Source organism: Zonotrichia leucophrys, chromosome 2 (genome assembly GCF_028769735.1).
Source record: "Zonotrichia leucophrys gambelii isolate GWCS_2022_RI chromosome 2, RI_Zleu_2.0, whole genome shotgun sequence".
NCBI lineage: Eukaryota > Metazoa > Chordata > Aves > Passeriformes > Passerellidae > Zonotrichia > Zonotrichia leucophrys.
This window is the reverse complement of record NC_088171.1, coordinates 78,198,186-78,216,026: the sequence shown is the minus strand read 5'-3', so window position 1 is coordinate 78,216,026 and position 17,841 is coordinate 78,198,186. Positions and strand designations below refer to the sequence as shown.

At 40.4% G+C, this 17,841-nt stretch overlaps 1 protein-coding gene across 2 annotated transcripts in view; it reads left to right on the top strand.

Annotated features, from left to right (window-relative positions):
• BASP1 (brain abundant membrane attached signal protein 1) overlaps positions 1 to 15,068 on the top strand; it is a 51,771-nt gene extending 36,703 nt beyond the window's left edge. For both annotated transcript variants that reach the window (XM_064705476.1, XM_064705477.1), the window contains exon 2: positions 13,444 to 15,068. In XM_064705476.1, the coding sequence (XP_064561546.1) occupies positions 13,453 to 14,184 (732 nt within the window). In that variant the 5' untranslated portion in view covers positions 13,444 to 13,452 and the 3' untranslated portion in view covers positions 14,185 to 15,068. The remainder of the gene's footprint in view (positions 1 to 13,443) is intronic.
• Positions 15,069 to 17,841: the final 2,773 nt, after the last annotated feature.

Genomic DNA, 17,841 nt, shown 5'->3' with positions numbered 1-17,841 from the left:
ATGCGCTTGAATCACATTTCAAGCCAGCCCCCTTGTTTGGGATGTGTGAATTCAGTGCTCAGCTTGTGCATACGGGGGGGGATTACCCAGAAAACTGCAGTGAGCAGAGCTGTGAACATGATTTCTGCAGAGCTGTATGCTTCCTGGCTCCTGACAGCCAACATCTTGAAGTTTATGAAGTGCAGCTCACTCTCCCCAGTGCCCAAGAAAATGAATTGCCAAACTCTGGGAGCCAGAGCTGAGGCAGCAGGGCAGAGGCATTAACTCAGTTTGCATTTCTTGATGACATCTCACAGGGGAATGCAGGGGCCCTGTCCCACCAGCTGACCTGCTAGAGCAGAAAGGGACAAATCCCTAAATTGAAGTGTTGGCCAGTCTGACCACTGCTACCTCACCAGCCAGAACTGATTATAAAAAGCCTGCGGAAAAGCCATTTACTGTTGGGAGTTGTAGCAGCTGTGTTCTGTTAATGGAATTAAAATGAATTTATATCCTCTTACTCCTACACCCTGGGCTTCCTGGGGCACACATGGGTTCCATGTATCTGCTAGTATGGGGGACAGGGAAATGGAGCTGCAGTGCTGGTTTAAAACATGGGCTACTACTAAAATATATTAGTGCTGAAACAGCTAGCAGAACCTTTTTAGTGGTATTTTGCTTTTTATTTATGGCTCTGTCTTGAAACATGAAAACCAATTTTCCATATTTCTGCAGTCTCCATTGCTTTGATAGACTTCTCTCATTTAAATCCTGAAATAGCTCGGTTATACTTTATATTGATGTCTGCTTACCTTTTTTGGTTAGAATAAATAATTTTTCACATAGCCATGGGCTGAAATCTTCTTAAACTGAAGGAATGACTGTAAGAATTCTCTATAAATAGCAAGTAAATTTTTTTTCTGGTATATGGTATGACGTGACCAAACCTGCAAAGTGGCCTACATACAGCCTTGTTTGATGGAGGTGCATCTAAGAGCTATATCATCAAAGACAATTGGTATGGATTCTGAACTGCTGAAATTGAATTGTGGCCATAGGTATAGCTAAATTCATTGACATAAAATGCAAGTTAATGCCCAGGTGAGGGGGAGAAAAAGGGCATCCAACTCCACAGCCCTCCCTGCAAAGTTACTTTTGCTTTCATTTAGTGAGTTTAAATTTGATAGCTCTTATGGACAGATTTTCTACTGATACTTAAGTGGAAATGTAAACTAAGCTATTTTATCGAGAGGAGATATGCATCTGATCATCTTCCCTGATTTCTAGTTTTCATTGCTGTTCTTCTTTTTGGGTAGTTGCTGGCTTGGAATGGTTCTGGCTGAGTAATTATTAAATTGGATTTCTGCCTTTCCTGGTTTGAACATAAATGTCTCAGTGCAATTCATGGATTGCACTAGCTGCTCACTTCATATCTTGCCAAATGGACTTGTTTGCCTCTGGTCTTACGTAACCTTCCCTCTAGCTGAGCTGATCAGACATCCCAATATAACCCAAACCAAAACAAGCAAAAGAAAAGAGAAAGTACAGTCACTGAAGATTTCAGAAAGAAATTTAGGCAATCAGTCCAAGCCTGGGAGTCTTGAATCCAGACTGATGTCTAATAGCTTAAAACATGACATGGTACAGCTTACTGCCTGCCATGCTCTTACTTTGGGATGATTAGAAACACTTTATGTTTTTAAAGTGAATTTTTTTAAAGCTGACCTTTGTCCTGTTGGATCAGGAGCTCTCTTACAGATGTTGGTTTTGTTCTGCAGTTCCCACTGTTGTCTTGCACCACTGAAATCAAAAAGCAAACAGTGATTGTTTCCTCTGGCACACAGAATATGCTGTACCTTATTAGCATCACGGGGCACTGAAGGAGGGTAAAAGGCTCCACTGACAGTGCTCATGGATGCAGACCTATGGTTTCCATCTGTATCAGGAAATACAGCTCTCATTTTTCAGGTTTTGGAGAATACTGCAAGTCTTAATTAAAGATTGCCTGAGACGTCTTGGCATTTTTAACAGTCATTAAAGGAGTGCAAATGAGTAGTGGTGGAAAAGATGGAGAGAGATGAGACACAAGTAAAAATTATCTGGTCAATACTCTTTTCTTTCAGTAGTTTTTGAGTACCTGTTCCATGCCATTTTGATAAACTTCCCCTAGTGACTAAAGTGAAACTGGTAAATCAGATTGGATGTAATGTTTTTTTTTAAAAAGGAGGAGAGTGGGGGAAGAAAAAAGTAAAAATGTAGTATTAAACATGCATTCTAAATAAGATCAAAAAGAAAGTCTGAAATATGAGATTTTCTTTTGTCTTAATGTATGCTGGTTAAAAAAAAACCTGCATATTGTGCTAGTGTGAGAACCAGGAAATGAAAGAGACTGAAGTGAAAAACTTAGTATAATAGACAAAGCTGCAGTCTGGTAGAAAATGTATATGGCACAAATGACTGCTCAGGAACAGAAATATAGGAAGTTTCCAAGGTGTTGAGCATTCCACCTTCCATTTTCCTGATTTCTTTTGAGCATGTCTTTACTAGAAGATGTTATTACAACAGATCTGTGAGAAGCTGAGGGCTGATAAGCTGCTGACACTGATACTGTGATCACGAGGAAGAATTTTTCTTAGCAACATGAGAAATACTTGTAATTCAGCCCAAAGTCTCACAGGTTTAATTATAGGTAGTTTTGATGTTACACAAGGCATGACTTGACTTGAATACATTGACTTCAGTCCAACATTTTTTATTTAAAATGAAACTTTATACACAGGAAAGAAAGTCAGAAGTTTTTATTCCAAGAAGAAATGCAGCAGCTCTTCAGGGAGTTGGTGTAAAATGCCCTGTGAGCGCTGTTGAGGTGGTGAGAAGGCTTTGGGCTGGTTGCTTGCAGGAGGTTAAATTCCAGCAGAAGCAAGATGTGTAACACTATCCTAGAGACGTAAGCATGCTCAGCTTTCTAATGCCATGTTAGACCTACAGGTATTTTTGGAATAATGTTTCAATTACTAATTTAACTGTCATTAGCAACTGTGTATTAACTGGAGGGTGAAATTGGTTTTATCCTGTGCTTCTTGCATATGTTTTAATTTTTGGGGAATGCTGTTGCTGTGTTCAGGACTGAGGTTATCGGGAAGGTGGGCACATCATCAGTGTCTGAAATAGATGCATGCTCTTTGGGAGAAAAGAGCTGTCAGTGTTCTTTTAAAATCAGCCAACCTCTTCTGATGTCTAAACCCAAAAATGTGATACATCCAGGAGCATCAAGTGGATGTGCAATCATTTCCTTTTGAGGAAAAAGAGAGAAAAGCTATTCCTGCAGCTCAATATAGAGCTAAAACAGAGAGAAACAGACAGAGAATATGTTAACTAGATACTAAATCTTAAAATACTTAAAGAGTTATGTCATGGAAGAAAGGAGTCAACAATAAATATTTCATTTAAATAGCTATTTTTTTGTTTTGTTTTACTGGGTGGTATTTTGGTATTTTACCATAATACTGTGTATTTTGGAAGGAAGGGCTCGCAGTGCTCTCATGAGCACCACGATATGCACAGCAGCAGCAGCAGGTGCTGCATTAATTCAGTAGCGACTGGTCTTGGCTCCCTGTTTTCCTCCTTTCAGTGGTGCAATTGTGGAGTCGTGTGCTGCAGTCAGAAATCGTGTGTTGCACTCCATGTGCCTCAGATTTAAAGATGAAAAACAAAACTGAGAACTGGATTTGGTTTATAATTGTAAATGGGGTTCCATTCCTTGTGGTGAGGGCGTCATGCAAACAGAAGAAGGAAATGACAAAGTATAAGGATTGCCATGACCTATCCTATGTCTGTTAAAAGTTCTGTTCCCAGGTATAGGATGCTTTCTTACAGCCAGGGTTTAAGAATGGTTTTCTACAGCCATTGCTTTTTTCAGCAAGCAGCACCATAAGATGGAAAACAAAAATGAGGAAGAATTTAGCAATGACTTGGAGAATCCATTTTCAAAGCAAAACTCGTAGATCCTAGATTTCAAAGCTATTTCTTATAGCATACTGTAATTAATATTCTAAGGACTCTTTCGAGTTTGATTAAAACTAGTTTGACTATTTAAATGGGAATTAAAGTAATAAGGTGTTTTTGAGTGTGGAATGTTAGACAAATAAAATGTAATTATAGATCCCCATAAATAACTTTCTCTAGTGACAGTTCCCTAGTTAAATACCCAAATGTCTTATTCAGAATGTGAATGTGACTCTCCATAACTATTTTAAGAAACAACAGGTAAATTTACTATTTATACAAACAGTAACCGAGAACTTTTGCTATTGAAGAAAACATGTAAATTAGGATCATATGATAATTTCTTTTTTTAGTATAGAAAGCATGAGTTCCAGCTCTCTTCATGTTCCCCAGACTGTTTGTTCTTTGTTCAGGAAGAGGCTAGAAAAATATAAGCTATAAGTGTTAAGCTTGCTTCCCTTTTCCAGTGTGAAATCCCTCCAGGAATGAGGTCTTCCCACCACTGCTCCTCAGTAGGACTGTAGTGAGGAGGAGGATCATGTTTTCATTGCTTGCTAGCATTTGACTGTTACATTTTTAATGTAGTCTTTGGAGGCACCCAAAGGAGGAACTGTTCCTGGCTCTACAAGTCGAGCATATTTGTGGTGTTGAGATCCATGGTAGAGATTGCACTGGAGGGACGGAATTCAAGCAAAACACGATTTAAAAGGAAATCATCCCATCATCTAGGCTTTTATCACCCTGTGTGTTTTTGTAATTATACATGGTGGTGGTGGCTTAGGTATTTGAGGGAGGCAAAAAGTGGCTGGCCATAATTGGAATAATATGTGTGGAATCTCACCTCTCCCTCAGTGTTGCGTGTCCCGGGACCTAAAAAACTGCAAAGATGTGGGTAAAAGAACCACCTCTGAAATTTGCATCATTACCCTCTTAGAAACTTGATTCTAGGATACAGGTTAGAAAACTGGCTAGTACAAAATATTTATTAAACTGGCTGCTGAGGAGACGTGCACAAACCCCAAAATGATGTGGCAATTTAGAAAGAAGGAGACGGCATGTGCTTAAATGGCTTGGCTTAGCTTTCAGTTTATTTGAATCCTGCAAGCTGTTTCTACAAGAGGTGTTCTTGTAAGGTTAATTTCAATCTTTGCAAAGCAGGTGTTTACAGCAGAGTTTCCTCTTCCAACCATGTGCCTAACAATAGTGTGATTAAGATCTCACTCTGGGGCAGGCTGACTTTTGGCTGCATGTGTGTGCCTGCATGAGCATGTCTGCAAGCTGCTTTTATTATTCAACAAAAAGAACATATGCAGTTAATCTGAATATAGGAGAAATGCTTTGAATGGGTCTTGAATCTGTAAGAAGACTGGTAGGCAGAATGGAGCAGATGAGGCAAATAAATAGACATTGACGGCAGCATTTTTAATTTAGGCAATCAGAGCATCAGATGAACTGAATGTGAAGCTCAGCAATACATCTACTGCACTGCAAAAATAATATGTTTTATGCTGCTTCTTTTTTGCTCAGTTTTTAATATGACTTGGTTTTGTTATACACAATGCAAAACAGCCTTGGATTTGCTGCCAGGGATGAAACCGAATGTGCTGGAAGTTGTATCTGCACTGCTGGGCAAAGTAGGACCGTGTTGGATCAGTGAAAAAAGCCCACACGTGGCAAAACACTGCAATTCTGCTTTGAAAGCAGCAATGGGAAAATAACAAAGAAAACTAACACAAAAATGTGTCAGTTGTAGACAATTGGCTAAGGAGAACAGGGGTGCTGTTATCTCTCTCCCTGTTAGGTGGTCTAACAAAAGACTTTATCTCTGCCTGCAAAGCCCAGCCTTGCCTGGGGCGGGGAGGGAATTTTTGCACAGCAGAGCATTTCTTCCATGCTGCTCATTGTCTCAGGAAGCAAGAAGGGCCTGCGTTTTCAGCTTGTGTGCTCTGCAAGATGGCTCTGTAGCTGGAGAGGCCACTTGTGCACTGTGGAAATGAGGTGTATTATATTTGGGAACCTGCTCCCACAGAGTGACTGCACACACAGGTCAGTACTTCACTCAAGTGGCTCTCATGGAGTGACACACAGCCTGCATAAGGCAGTGATGTCACACACTTGTTCCCACAGAGCCTCCTACAGCAAAGGGAGTGCTGCTGTCTGAGCACAGTCGGGCTGAGCAGGGGTTCCTCAGTCACTGCTGTGCTCCCAGGTTCTCCATCTGTAGCGCCCTCCGGGTCAGGGGGATGCAAGTCCAGAGTCTCTAAAAGTGGCTTTCAAAGTAACCCATAAAATCTTCATCACTCTTTGATCAAATAACGGACAAATTTTACTTTTATTCAGGAATTCTGCCTAGCTAGCCACCTTTTTTACACACAGAGTGCAAGGATGGATTACGTGTGAGAAGTGCTTGTGGTTTCAGGCTGATGCTCTATGAATTGATAATTCTGTCAATACCTTTACCTCTTATGAAACTGCTGACTATCATCATTCATCTGTTCTTGGAAAATTTTTTTCCTAATTGATTAATTAATACACACCTCTGACCACAATCACATAAATCTTAGCATTATGTCAGGTGCAAATTTAAATTTGCTCTCAAAAAATTTGTCATGTGATTGCTAACTTTTCTTATAACTTGCTGTATCAGTAGCAGTTATGCTTCTCAAATGAAGCAGTTTTTCATGTACAAGTTCTTAAATAGACAGAGATAATTTTATATCAGCCTGCAGTTTGCTCTAATGATTATAATTCTGATAATTGAAGCCTAATGCAAACAATAATAATTTAGGTATATTAATAACAAATGGCTCATATTAAAAATCATGCTTCCCATTTTTTTGTTGTGTATATGTTCTTGAGAAATTTAAAGTAATGCAAAAGTTGAAGTTCCTTTTTTTTAAAGAAATTTGCATTAAACATATTCTGGTGCTCACCAGAGGAAATTAAAACTGAAATCTGGCTGAGAATTAAGCACTTAAACTTGGCAGTATTACTTCCTAGGATTCCTTTATTGTCTGAATTTTAAAAGAAAACACATAGGTCCCAAAATTGGAATTGTCTTCTTTTAAGATTACAGTTAGGATATCAGGTGAGCATAATTTCTGTGTTTTAAGCATTCACTGGTCTTTTGCTCTATACCCCTTTTCTAAGTCTTGAGATTCCCAAGGCTTTGGAAGAAGGAAAGGAGATGCAGTAGTTACAGGACTGTGCACGTGTTGAGGGAGGGATTAAAAATTACCTGTGGTCTGTGAAGGAACAGCACCAGTGACAAGCTGAGATGTTCCCAGTTTGTTATTGTGTCTCACAGCACAAACCACACAAAATTGTGTGGTGCTAAGGAACAACCAAATCATACTTTTTTGTGTATATCCAAGCACCTTGCGGCTCTGGGGTCCGTGCAGGTGTGCAGGTGATGCTCACAGCCCCACAGGTGCAGATTTCCACAATGTGCTCTGCCTTTCCTGGCACAGCTTTGTGCCAGCCCAGCGTCTCCTCAGAAGGGGGAGATGGCCAAGGGTGTGTTTCCTTCTGCCTCGCTCACACCAGCCTGCCTGACTGTGGGAGAGCTGGTTCTCATTAACGCTCTGAAGCATAAGTGACATAGAACAAGAGGGTAGGACAGGGTAGGGTAAGGAAGGGAAAAAGAAAAAGAAAAAGAAAAAGAAAAAGAAAAAGAAAAAGAAAAAGAAAAAGAAAAAGAAAAAGAAAAAGAAAAAGAAAAAGAAAAAGAAAAAAGAAAAAAGAAAAAGGAAAAAGAAAAAGGAGAGAGAAGAGGAGAGGAAGAGGGAGGAAGAGAGGAGAGGGGGAGGAGAGGAGGGGAGAGGAAGGAGAGGAGAGGAGAGGAGAGGAGAGGAGAGGAGAGGAGAGGAGAGGAGAGGAGAGGAGAGGAGAGGAGAGGAGAGGAGAGGAGAGGAGAGGAAGGAAGGAGAGGAGAGGAGAAGGAGAGGAGAGGAAGGAAAGGAGAGGAGAAGAGGAGAGGAAAGGGAAAGGAAAGGAAGAAGGAAAGGAAAGGAAAGGAAAGGAAAGGAAAAGGAAAGGAAGGAAAGGAAAGGAAAGGAAAGGAAAGGAAAGGAAAGGAAAGGAAAGGAAAGGAAAGGAAAGGAAAGGAAAGGAAAGGAAAGGAAAGGAAAGGAAAGGAAAGGAAAGGAAAGGAAAGGAAAGGAAAGGGGAAAGGAAAAAGAAAAAAAAGAAAAGAAAAGAAAAGAAAAGAAAAGAAAAGAAAAGAAAAGAAAAGAAAAGAAAAGAAAAGAAAAGAAAAGAAAAGAAAAGAAAAGAAAAGAAAAGAAAAGAGAAAAGGTCGCTGATTCTGAAGTTTGAAGAGGTTTGAACTTGAACGACACCTAGCATTTCTGTTCTGTTAATTCCAAGCAAAAACAGACTTAAAGAAAGATGAGGGAAGATAATGGAGAAAGAACATAAAAACGTGGCTTTGTTGCTAAAAAACAAAGCTAGCAAGTCTAATTTTGTCTAAGATTATGCTAACAGACATTTTCTAACATTAACCTGAAAAACTGATTGACCTGGGAAGGATAGGAATGTCTCTTGAGTGTGTGTAAGTGTAGTGGGGAGCATGAAATTCTATTGTGTATTTTGAGAAGCAGTAAGTTTTGGGTGTTTTTCTTTCATAAAAATTTCAGAAAATCTTTCAAAACCAGCATTTGCATACCCCTAGTTTCTTTCAGTTCCCATATGTATCCCTTAATTAAAATTTTTTGCCCTTTTTTTAAAATGAAGGTGTAGGGTGAATCACTGGTGTACAGAGATGCAATGGTTTCTTCAAGATCTTTCCATTTCTTTTCAGCACGTGGGGGATGGGGCAGTTTCTGGGATGGGTATTTCATTTGGTTTGGAGTGTTGAAACTCTGCCTTGCTAGGGATGTGCATTTTTGTCTGCAGGCAGTGTGAGATAACTCATGCCTGGGAACAGGCTTGTGCAAGGGCTACTTTGGCCTGAGCCACCGTGCGTGCCTGCCCTGCGCTGGAGGCAGTGGAATTTCAGAAGGCACCCATTGTCTTCCTGAACTGGTTTTTCTGGCAATGGGCTGAACTGATGATGCTTTGCACGCAGTCAAACAGGAGCTTTGGAAGTTCAGCTTTGGCAATCAGACTGAGGTAACATCAGGTGCAATCTGTGAGTTTGGTCTTTCCGGTTGCCCTGATCTCAGTGCTGTGAGGGAGGGTGATAGCAAACCCGGTCTTGTAATAGTCAGAGTCTTTAATGTTGTGTGAAAGCCTCTGCTGAAAGAAATGTTTAGGAGTTTATAAACACATGAAACTAATTGGGCAGACAAACCTTTACTGACAAAAGAGATAGTAAGAGTCTAACTCTAGGGACTTTTTCAATATAGAAGAACAATTTGAAGTATAAAACTTCCAAATAATAATTCTTTCTACAAACTGTACAAATGTCTGCTGCCTATGTTCCAGGGACTCATGTCTATGAGTCTTCAGATGGAGAATTTGAAATGTTCTATGAGTTCTTCCTCCTCTTGCATTATGGTCTTATGAACATTGAATCTCTAAGTCCTGATTATCACAAATATGGAAATTTCAAAGTGCTTAACATTCTCCAGGTGACCTGTACACCCAAAATGTTTTAATCGAAATTATCCACCCCAGAGATTATTTCTATTGTACAATAAGAAAGGTAACAATGCAAGTTCTCTGGTTCTGTTCCTGCTTCCTGCAGGAGAATGGAAACTTCAGGGTGTACCAAATGTATAACAGCTTCTAGAAACTGAAGAAATCCTTGTTCCTGTTGCAAGAAGTAGCTCTTCTACAGTCAGACACAGTGATCTCTGGATTGGTTTCTCTTTCCATAAGAAGAGCAATACAAAGTATATTGACCAGCCTGAGAAGGAGAAAAAGTCTATTATAGCTTCCAAGTGTTATATTTTCCCTCACTATTCTGAAGTACTGCTCTGCAGAGTTGTTCACCAAAGTTCCCTGAAGATTACTGCTAAATTGCAACTTGTTATATAAAATCGGCTTCTGGGCTCTCTCTCTCTAGAGTCTTTTCTTTCCAGCAGTATAAGAGGGCACAGCCATCAAATGCTGTGCCGTTTTATAGCAATGCTGGTCACTTTCAAGAATCAAAATTTTCAAGGATCTTCATTTAGGACATGCTTGCTACAGAGAGCATTATGTTCAGCTGGCAGCTGCTCAAGATAGCTCAAACCTGTACCTGTCAGTGGAAGTGAAAATAACTGAAGACCTACTGGGGTTCAGCCTCTAAATAGTGGTCAATAGTCGTAGGCAAACTTTGGTCCTGGGTCCCTCATTCACATGGTGAATGCCGTGATTATGGGGTTAGGGAGGGGCAGGGGTAAAGAAAGAGACTGAGCAGTGAAAGCAGGACCCCAGTCTCACTGGGACAGAGGGTGCATCCCCTTCATTTTTTTCCATAATTTAGTCCCTTGGTGGGGGTGGGAAAGATGTCCCTACTCTTTTTAAGTGTTAGCATATAGGTGATAACACAGAGTGGATTTAACACTGCATGAATTCGCATCTCAATGACTTTTTGCACTTTGCTTCACTTGGGAGACATTTCACTGACATTCACTTTCATTTAGTACCAGGCGGGATTATCCCCGCAGCAATATCCAGCACAATAATGGAGATGCATAGGTGTTGTGGTTCACAAGCTGGTCTTCTTGCAGGTACAGATGGTTGTAATTTTAAAAATACTTCTTAAGGCTTGCTTTGTGTCTGCCACACCTTTAGAGTCTGCATTGGGTGGTTCAGAGCTGTGCTTCAGGCTGGGGCAAGGACAAGACCAGAATCTGTGTGAAGAAGTGGAGCGTGTGGGGCTGTTTCTAAAAAAAGGTTGCAGGGAAGCCCACATGCGTTATCAGCAGGAGGAATGTTTTTAAATCAGATCTGGGGAAAAAGGGACTTTGCAGCATTGCTACCTGGGTGATGACCCCAGTGATTGCTCTGCTTTTGCATCATAGCCTGGCACAGCTGTTATCACAATGATCTAGGCAGCCTTTTAACAGGGACATATGAGATTCAGCATCCCAAAGAGTGAATATATTTCGTTAAAGTAGTTGAAACTCTGCTGGAAGATGACAGTTAATTAGTAAGTGTAAATATTTGCTAATACACCGTAATGGTAGTCTCTGAGCCTCTTCGCCATCTCCTGCTCCAGTACCTTGGGATAGCTGGCTCTGATGCCAACTGAGACACAGAGATTTCACAGTGTACCTCCAAGCAATGACAGTGCATGTTTCGTTTCTTTGTTTGGGAGCACATTTCTTGTATGCATGCCTCTCTACTTTTTAAAGGTTCTTTGGCATAGACATTCTGTATCCAACTATATCCAAGGTCAAAAGATTGTTGTGGAAAGAAATATAAATTGTGGTGTGTTACTACTATCAATGAAATAGCAAAATCTTGAAAAATACAGAAGACGCAACAAATGAAATTAGGCTCACTGTACCAGGGCTTTGCTGGAAAACAAATAAAGGCTTAATTAGGGATTACAAATTGGGATACATATATGGTTTCAATATAAATCTCCAATCCAACTGACTTGCAAAAGCTCTCCCAAAGTATTTGGCTGTAACTGTACATAAACAATAATCAGGGCAATATTTATGGAGTAATCTAGAAGGCTATATGTTTGTCAGATAATGAACTAATGTCCACAGCCTGCCCTAAATACCTAAAAACCTGATAACTCTGTCATGAAGCTAGAGATTAGATTGCTCAGCTGTGACTCTGTGGAAGTTAATCCTTTTATTGCTGTTGCCGTAAAATTTCAGACAATAAAGCAGTGTTTCAGTAACATCACATTACCATTTCACAGGGCTGTGTGATAACCTTTCAACAGTATTTGCAAATTGTTACTCTTTTTGAAAGCTGAAGTCAGAAAGGTCTCTGCTGACCATAATATCTCAGTTTTGTCCAAGATGTGTGGATATTTGGCTGTTGGGCTCTGCCTGGGGCTTGCATCTGTGGTAGCAGATAATCTACTGAGAGGCAGCTACTTCTTAGTTGTATGTAATATTACTTTATATTCAACCTGCTATGAGCAATCATATGGATTTTTACTGATTTGTATTCACAGTTTTAGCAAGTGTGTGAAAAAAACCCCAGCCTATAATTATATCTACCTGTGCAAAATAGAAAATTAGAATGATTCATCTCCCTTGAAGAAGTTCTTGCATTAAACATTTGTTTGACAGTTCTTTGAAAAAAGTCACCCTCTCCTATTTTCAAATAGTAAAAAACACAGAAGTATTTTTCTTAACCTTTCATTAATCATGAATTAAATATTTCCTTTAATACTAAAAGTGTAATTTTTTTCTCTATTCATAGAGGTTTTTTGTTTTCAGCATCAATATATCTGTCTCCTTCTGTTTTCATAGACAAAGTTTGCTTTGAAGTACAGTGAAAGATTTTGTGTATTCTTAGTTAAGACTCCCACATAAAGGCTATATAAATACTGATATGGTTATACACATGGTCAACTTCTTCTAAATAACTGAGCAGTTATTGCTTGTCATGCTTGAAAACGGGGAGCAGAGGCTACAGATATGCCCCTCTCTTCTCCCATTTTTTTATGCGTCATGTCACATGCCACGTGTAAACTTTTGGTCAGAAGTCAGTATTTGTTTCTTTTGTTTTATGGAGTGGTCTTGCTGTGCTTCAGGCTCTGTGTCTCCCATCCTGCTGAGTTGGGAATGCAGGGCTTTGGGCAGGCAAACCCCGTGGAAGCTGCAGAGCTGGGTGGGAGCTGTTCCTGCTTCTGAGGCAGCCAGGTGTGGGTGCCCACATCCCTGTGGGTGAGGGAAGCACATGCTCCTGGCCCCTGGTACCATCAGCTCTCTACAAAGGCCAATATCCAAGGGAAACTGGCCATGAGGGTAACAGGCTGTGAGGTGTAGGGAGGAGATGCAGTTGCCTGCATCAACCTTCTCACTGACTCCAGGCTTCCTTTGATTTCTCCAACTTTAATAAAAAGGTGGTTCAGAGCCTTTGCTAAAGTGATGGTGGACTTTGTGTTAACCAGGGGTAGATGCCATGATTGACAGCTAAATTTAGTTCATTCCCAGCCTGAATATAAATATGTCTTTTTTCTACTTCCACTCTTTCTCAGGCCACAGAGGATTGTGGTTGTATGTTAGTCCTCCATTGTCCTGCTGCTTGTTATTCTGACCCCTTCCTCCTTGCTGAGCTGTAACCAGGGTCAGAGGTGTTTGCAGGACTGTTTGTAGGGGGTGTGGCAGACGAGCGTTTGCTGACTGAAATTCTGCAGGGCTGGGCAGGATGAAAGCTCAGTGGCAGTGGTGCTCTGCAGCACCAGTACATTCAGCTGGCAACATCTTACCCAACCTCACGTGGTCTCCTTTTCAGGAAGGAACCAGAATCAATTTTTCCTCTGCACTCTGTTGATTCTCTCAGCAGTGAGCACTGGGCTTTGTGTAACCAAACCCTTTCTCTTTTCTGTTACAGAGCTCCAACATGGGAGGCAAACTGAGCAAGAAGAAGAAGGGATACAGTGTCAATGATGAAAAAGCTAAAGACAAAGACAAGAAGGCTGAAGGAGCAGCAACTGAAGAAGAGGAGACTCCAAAGGAGGCTGAGGATGCCCAGAAAACCACAGAGACCACAGAAGTGAAGGAGAACAACAAGGAGGAGAAGGGAGAAAAGGATACTCAGGTCACTGCCAATAAGACGGAAGAAAAAGAAGGGGAGAAGGAGAAAACAGTGACCCAGGAAGAAACCCAGAAAACAGAACCCGAGAAGTCAGAGGCCGTTGTCGATGCAAAAGTGGAGCCACAGAAGAACACCGAGCAGGCACCCAAGCAAGAGGAGCCGACTGCTGCCTCTGCTCCTGCTGCCAGTAGCGAAGCGCCCAAACCCTCTGAGCCTAGCACCGATGCAAAAGCTTCCCAGCCTTCAGAAGCCACAGCTCCCAGTAAAGCAGATGACAAGAGCAAAGAGGAAGGGGAAGCCAAAAAGACTGAGGCTCCCGCAACGCCTGCAGCCCAAGAAACTAAAAGTGAAGTGGCCCCAGCTTCAGACTCAAAACCTAGCAGCAACGAGGCTGCCCCCTCTTCCAAGGAGCCCGCGGCAACAGCAGCACCTAGTTCCACTGCTAAGGCCTCGGACCCTGCAGCCCCTCCAGAGGAAGCGAAACCTTCTGAAGTTCCAGCCACTAATTCGGATCAAACCATAGCAGTGCAAGATTAAATTGGACAGCCTGTTGAAACAACCACTTAAAACAACCTGTGTCTTTTTTTTATTTTTTCAGCTATACTAACTCGTTTCAGATCTGAAATAGCAAATATGTATTGCCCAGAAAAGAAGGAGAAAAAAAAAAACAAAAGAGAAAAAGTGAAAAGGATGTCCCATCAAGTTGGGAGGGAGGGAGGGGGGAGAATCCAAATAGTATTTTTGTGGGGAAATATCTAATATACTTTCTGCCAACTTGACACAAGTCCTGGATTAAAATAAATTAATAAATAAATGGATGTCTGAAAGTACAGCACATCTTTTGTATCTGAACTGCTGTAAATGCACTCCACCAGTGTATCAAAATCTTCTTTTTTGTTCTGTAATGGGGTTTGGGAGTGATGCGTTTTATTCTGCCCACTAGGTTTGTGCCAAGGCAATCAGATCTTTATGAAAGCAGTATTTTCTGTGGTTTTTTTTTATTTACAGCCTTTCTTATTTTGATATTTTTTTTATGCAGTGGATGAATGCCAACTTTCAGACAAAACCCACTTAGCTGTCCACATATTTCTCAATGCCAATCCTCCAATTCTTCCTCTCCAAATATTTTTTGGGAGTAAAAAGCATTCTCATCCTACTTAGCCTACCTAGATTTCTCATGACGAGTTAATGCATGTCCGTGGTTGGGTGCACCTGTAGTTCTGTTTATTGGTCAGTGGAAATGAAAAAGTCTGCGTTCATTGCAGTTCCAGTTTCTCTTCCATTCTGTGTCACAGACACCAACACACACTCATTGGAAAACAAATGAAAAAACAAAATGTACAATGGATGCATTGAAATTATATGTAATTGTATAAATGGTGCAACAGTAATAAAAGTTAAATAATTTAAAAAATATAAAAGTGTAAAGACTGATTAAATCTTCACTTTCACCCCTTGAGAACTAGGCAAAGGAGGTTCTTACACCTAGAGAAGAAGTATTATATCTGGGGCTGTTTTCTTTCCTATAAACAGTCAGTCTCCAACAGCCACAAGTGTTCTTAGGTGAGGTTGGAAGAAGTGGTCAATGGACAGCACATCTCATAAATGTTTTATCCCAGTCAAAATAGAAATGGCTTCTGCCTGCCTTAACATGTGAAAAAGCTCTCTTGCTATTTTGAAGAGCCACAGGCATGCTGACTGAGTTTTAATTGGGACTAAGACAGTGGATTCGATAAACTGATCTTTTATAATGAGGCAATTAAATTTAATCCTAGTCCTATTAAAGTATTTCTAGTGCCAATACACTTTGTTCTTTTCCTCATTACTATTGCGTAGGGGATAAACTGCTGCCACAAAAAACCAGTCCTGTGTATTTCAAATGTGGATGAGCTTGTGTAGCTGAGTAGAGTTTAGCCCAGCATAAACATTTTTCACTACTTTTGCCTACTTGCTTCATTATTATTCAACAGAACAGCTGAGTAATTGCACTTTCTGCTGAGTGGTGTCATTGGTGGATATGGACAATGATTTCAGGGCAGAGCCCAGGATTCACAAAACCAGTTAAAGCAGCATATTTGGCCTGGCTGTTAGTAAAGTTTTAGGTAGAGCAGAAATTCTGAAAGAAGTGGGCAGTGGTAAACAGAAACACAGCTGGTACACATACCAAAGGGATGAGCAGGCTTGTATTTAGTAAATAAGGAAAATGGAGTTTTAAAATGGTATAAATTATTTCAAATACTTTCTCTCCATGCAGCAAGGATGATTCACTCTACAGACTTGCATAATGCTAATCCTAATTTTTTTTCAGAAATACAAACTTCCCATACCACGCTGGCAATATTGTTATGCAGCTGTGCCCCTGGGAGAAGCTTACTGGAACAGGCAGGAATAGTTCAGTTTGGTTTAGATCAGGTCATTCACCTCCATGAATTCTTGCACCACCATGAAGCTTTTGCATCCTTAATGTGATGCTGAATGCAGTCTCTGCTTTAATTCTTCGAGGTAATTAAAAATTCCCCTGTGCTTCATGGCTGTATCCAAACCCAGCAGCCTCTGCAGCTGTGGACAGCAAAGTCTCACCACATGTGCTCTTGCTCTCACAACCTGCTTACTGATGGCACTTCTGTCCCAACAAGGTCAATACTCCAAAGAAATGTTGGAAATGTTCACATATTCACATGGCTGGAAATCAATAGCATATGGTCAAAGAAATATGCACTTGTGTTTGGGAAATTGAGAGTCAGCGCAGCCAAAGATCAGTGCACTTCAAACTCTTCAGTACTCTCAACAAATAAAAAAGGAAAATTGCTGTATGAAGTTTTAAATATTTGTATTAATAGAGAGGCCTGCAAAATTGGTTTTTTTGCATAGTTACTAAATTTCTTAGTGTACAGCTGATGGTTAAAAGGCATTCTGGCCCAGGCCACTTCTCTAAAATGCTGTTATTCTATACCTACATACACAAGGAAAGAAAGAACCTCTGTTCGAAGAGCTTATGAACTAAACATATATGGTTAACAGAAATGTGATGCATATTGCTTTCCTGAAGAGCCGTGAGAAGAGGTGAGAGCCTGGAGGCTTGCTTTTCTTCAGTCCAGATTAAATTTTTTCTGCAATATAATCACTCTTTAATGACAGTAAAAGTATCCTGAAGGTGCAGAGCTAACAGGCATGTTAATGCTCTGAGCGTAAGCACATTGCAGATAACCTCAAAGGACCCAACCCTTTTGTGAAAGTGTGCCAAAGGAAAAGAGAAATTCAACCCTGGGAAAGAACCTTTGCTATTGTTCAGAGCCCCCACAGAGACATGTTTGCAAGATCTTCCTTGTTTTGCCCTGGAAACTGTCAAGAATCTCTTGCTTTCCTTTCAACAATAGGAAGGTCAGTGCAATTGACTTTGCTCATACTTTGCTTGCACTTGCACAGCAAAGAGAAGCTCAGATGCCTTTAAATGTACAGCAACTTTACTTCTTTTCTTTTCTTTTCTTTTCTTTTCTTTTCTTTTCTTTTCTTTTCTTTTCTTTTCTTTTCTTTTCTTTTCTTTTCTTTTCTTTTCTTTTCTTTTCTTTTCTTTTCTTTTCTTTTCTTTTCTTTTCTTTTCTTTTCTGCTACTATTTTGATGGTGAATTTTGGGAATGGAAAAACCCTCAAGTAATGTTAAATTATTCATAATGAAAAGGCTTCCTAGAAGCAATGCCTACCACTTGCCCTGTAGCTGGTTCTGTACACTTCTGCGCCTGTACAGGATAAGATACTTCTCTCCTTGAAGAAACAGTACAACAAAACATTGCAGGATGTGTTAGTGTCCTATGTGACAGCATTTCCAGGCACAGGTCTGTGTGGCTGCCAGTATCAGAACAGTCAGTGACTTCTGAATTTCTGCTGGCACTTCCTCTGTCCCAGCATTGAACTAGGAGGTCTGTCTGGTCTCTGTCTCACCTGACCATTGCCTTTTCCAGAATCACCATGAACTCCAGCTTCATGTAAGTGTACTGATCACTACATCACATTTCTGTGAATTTATCCTTATTTTACCAAATAGGGAAGTGTCTCAAAAAAAAAGTCTCAGATTTGTTGCCACTGCCGCAAGAAGGCATTTTCTTACAACATATTTTTTTAGTACATCTTCTGCTATGCTTTCATTGTTGGGTCATTGCACATAGTTCATAGTATTTAAAGTTTTTCAAGATTTTT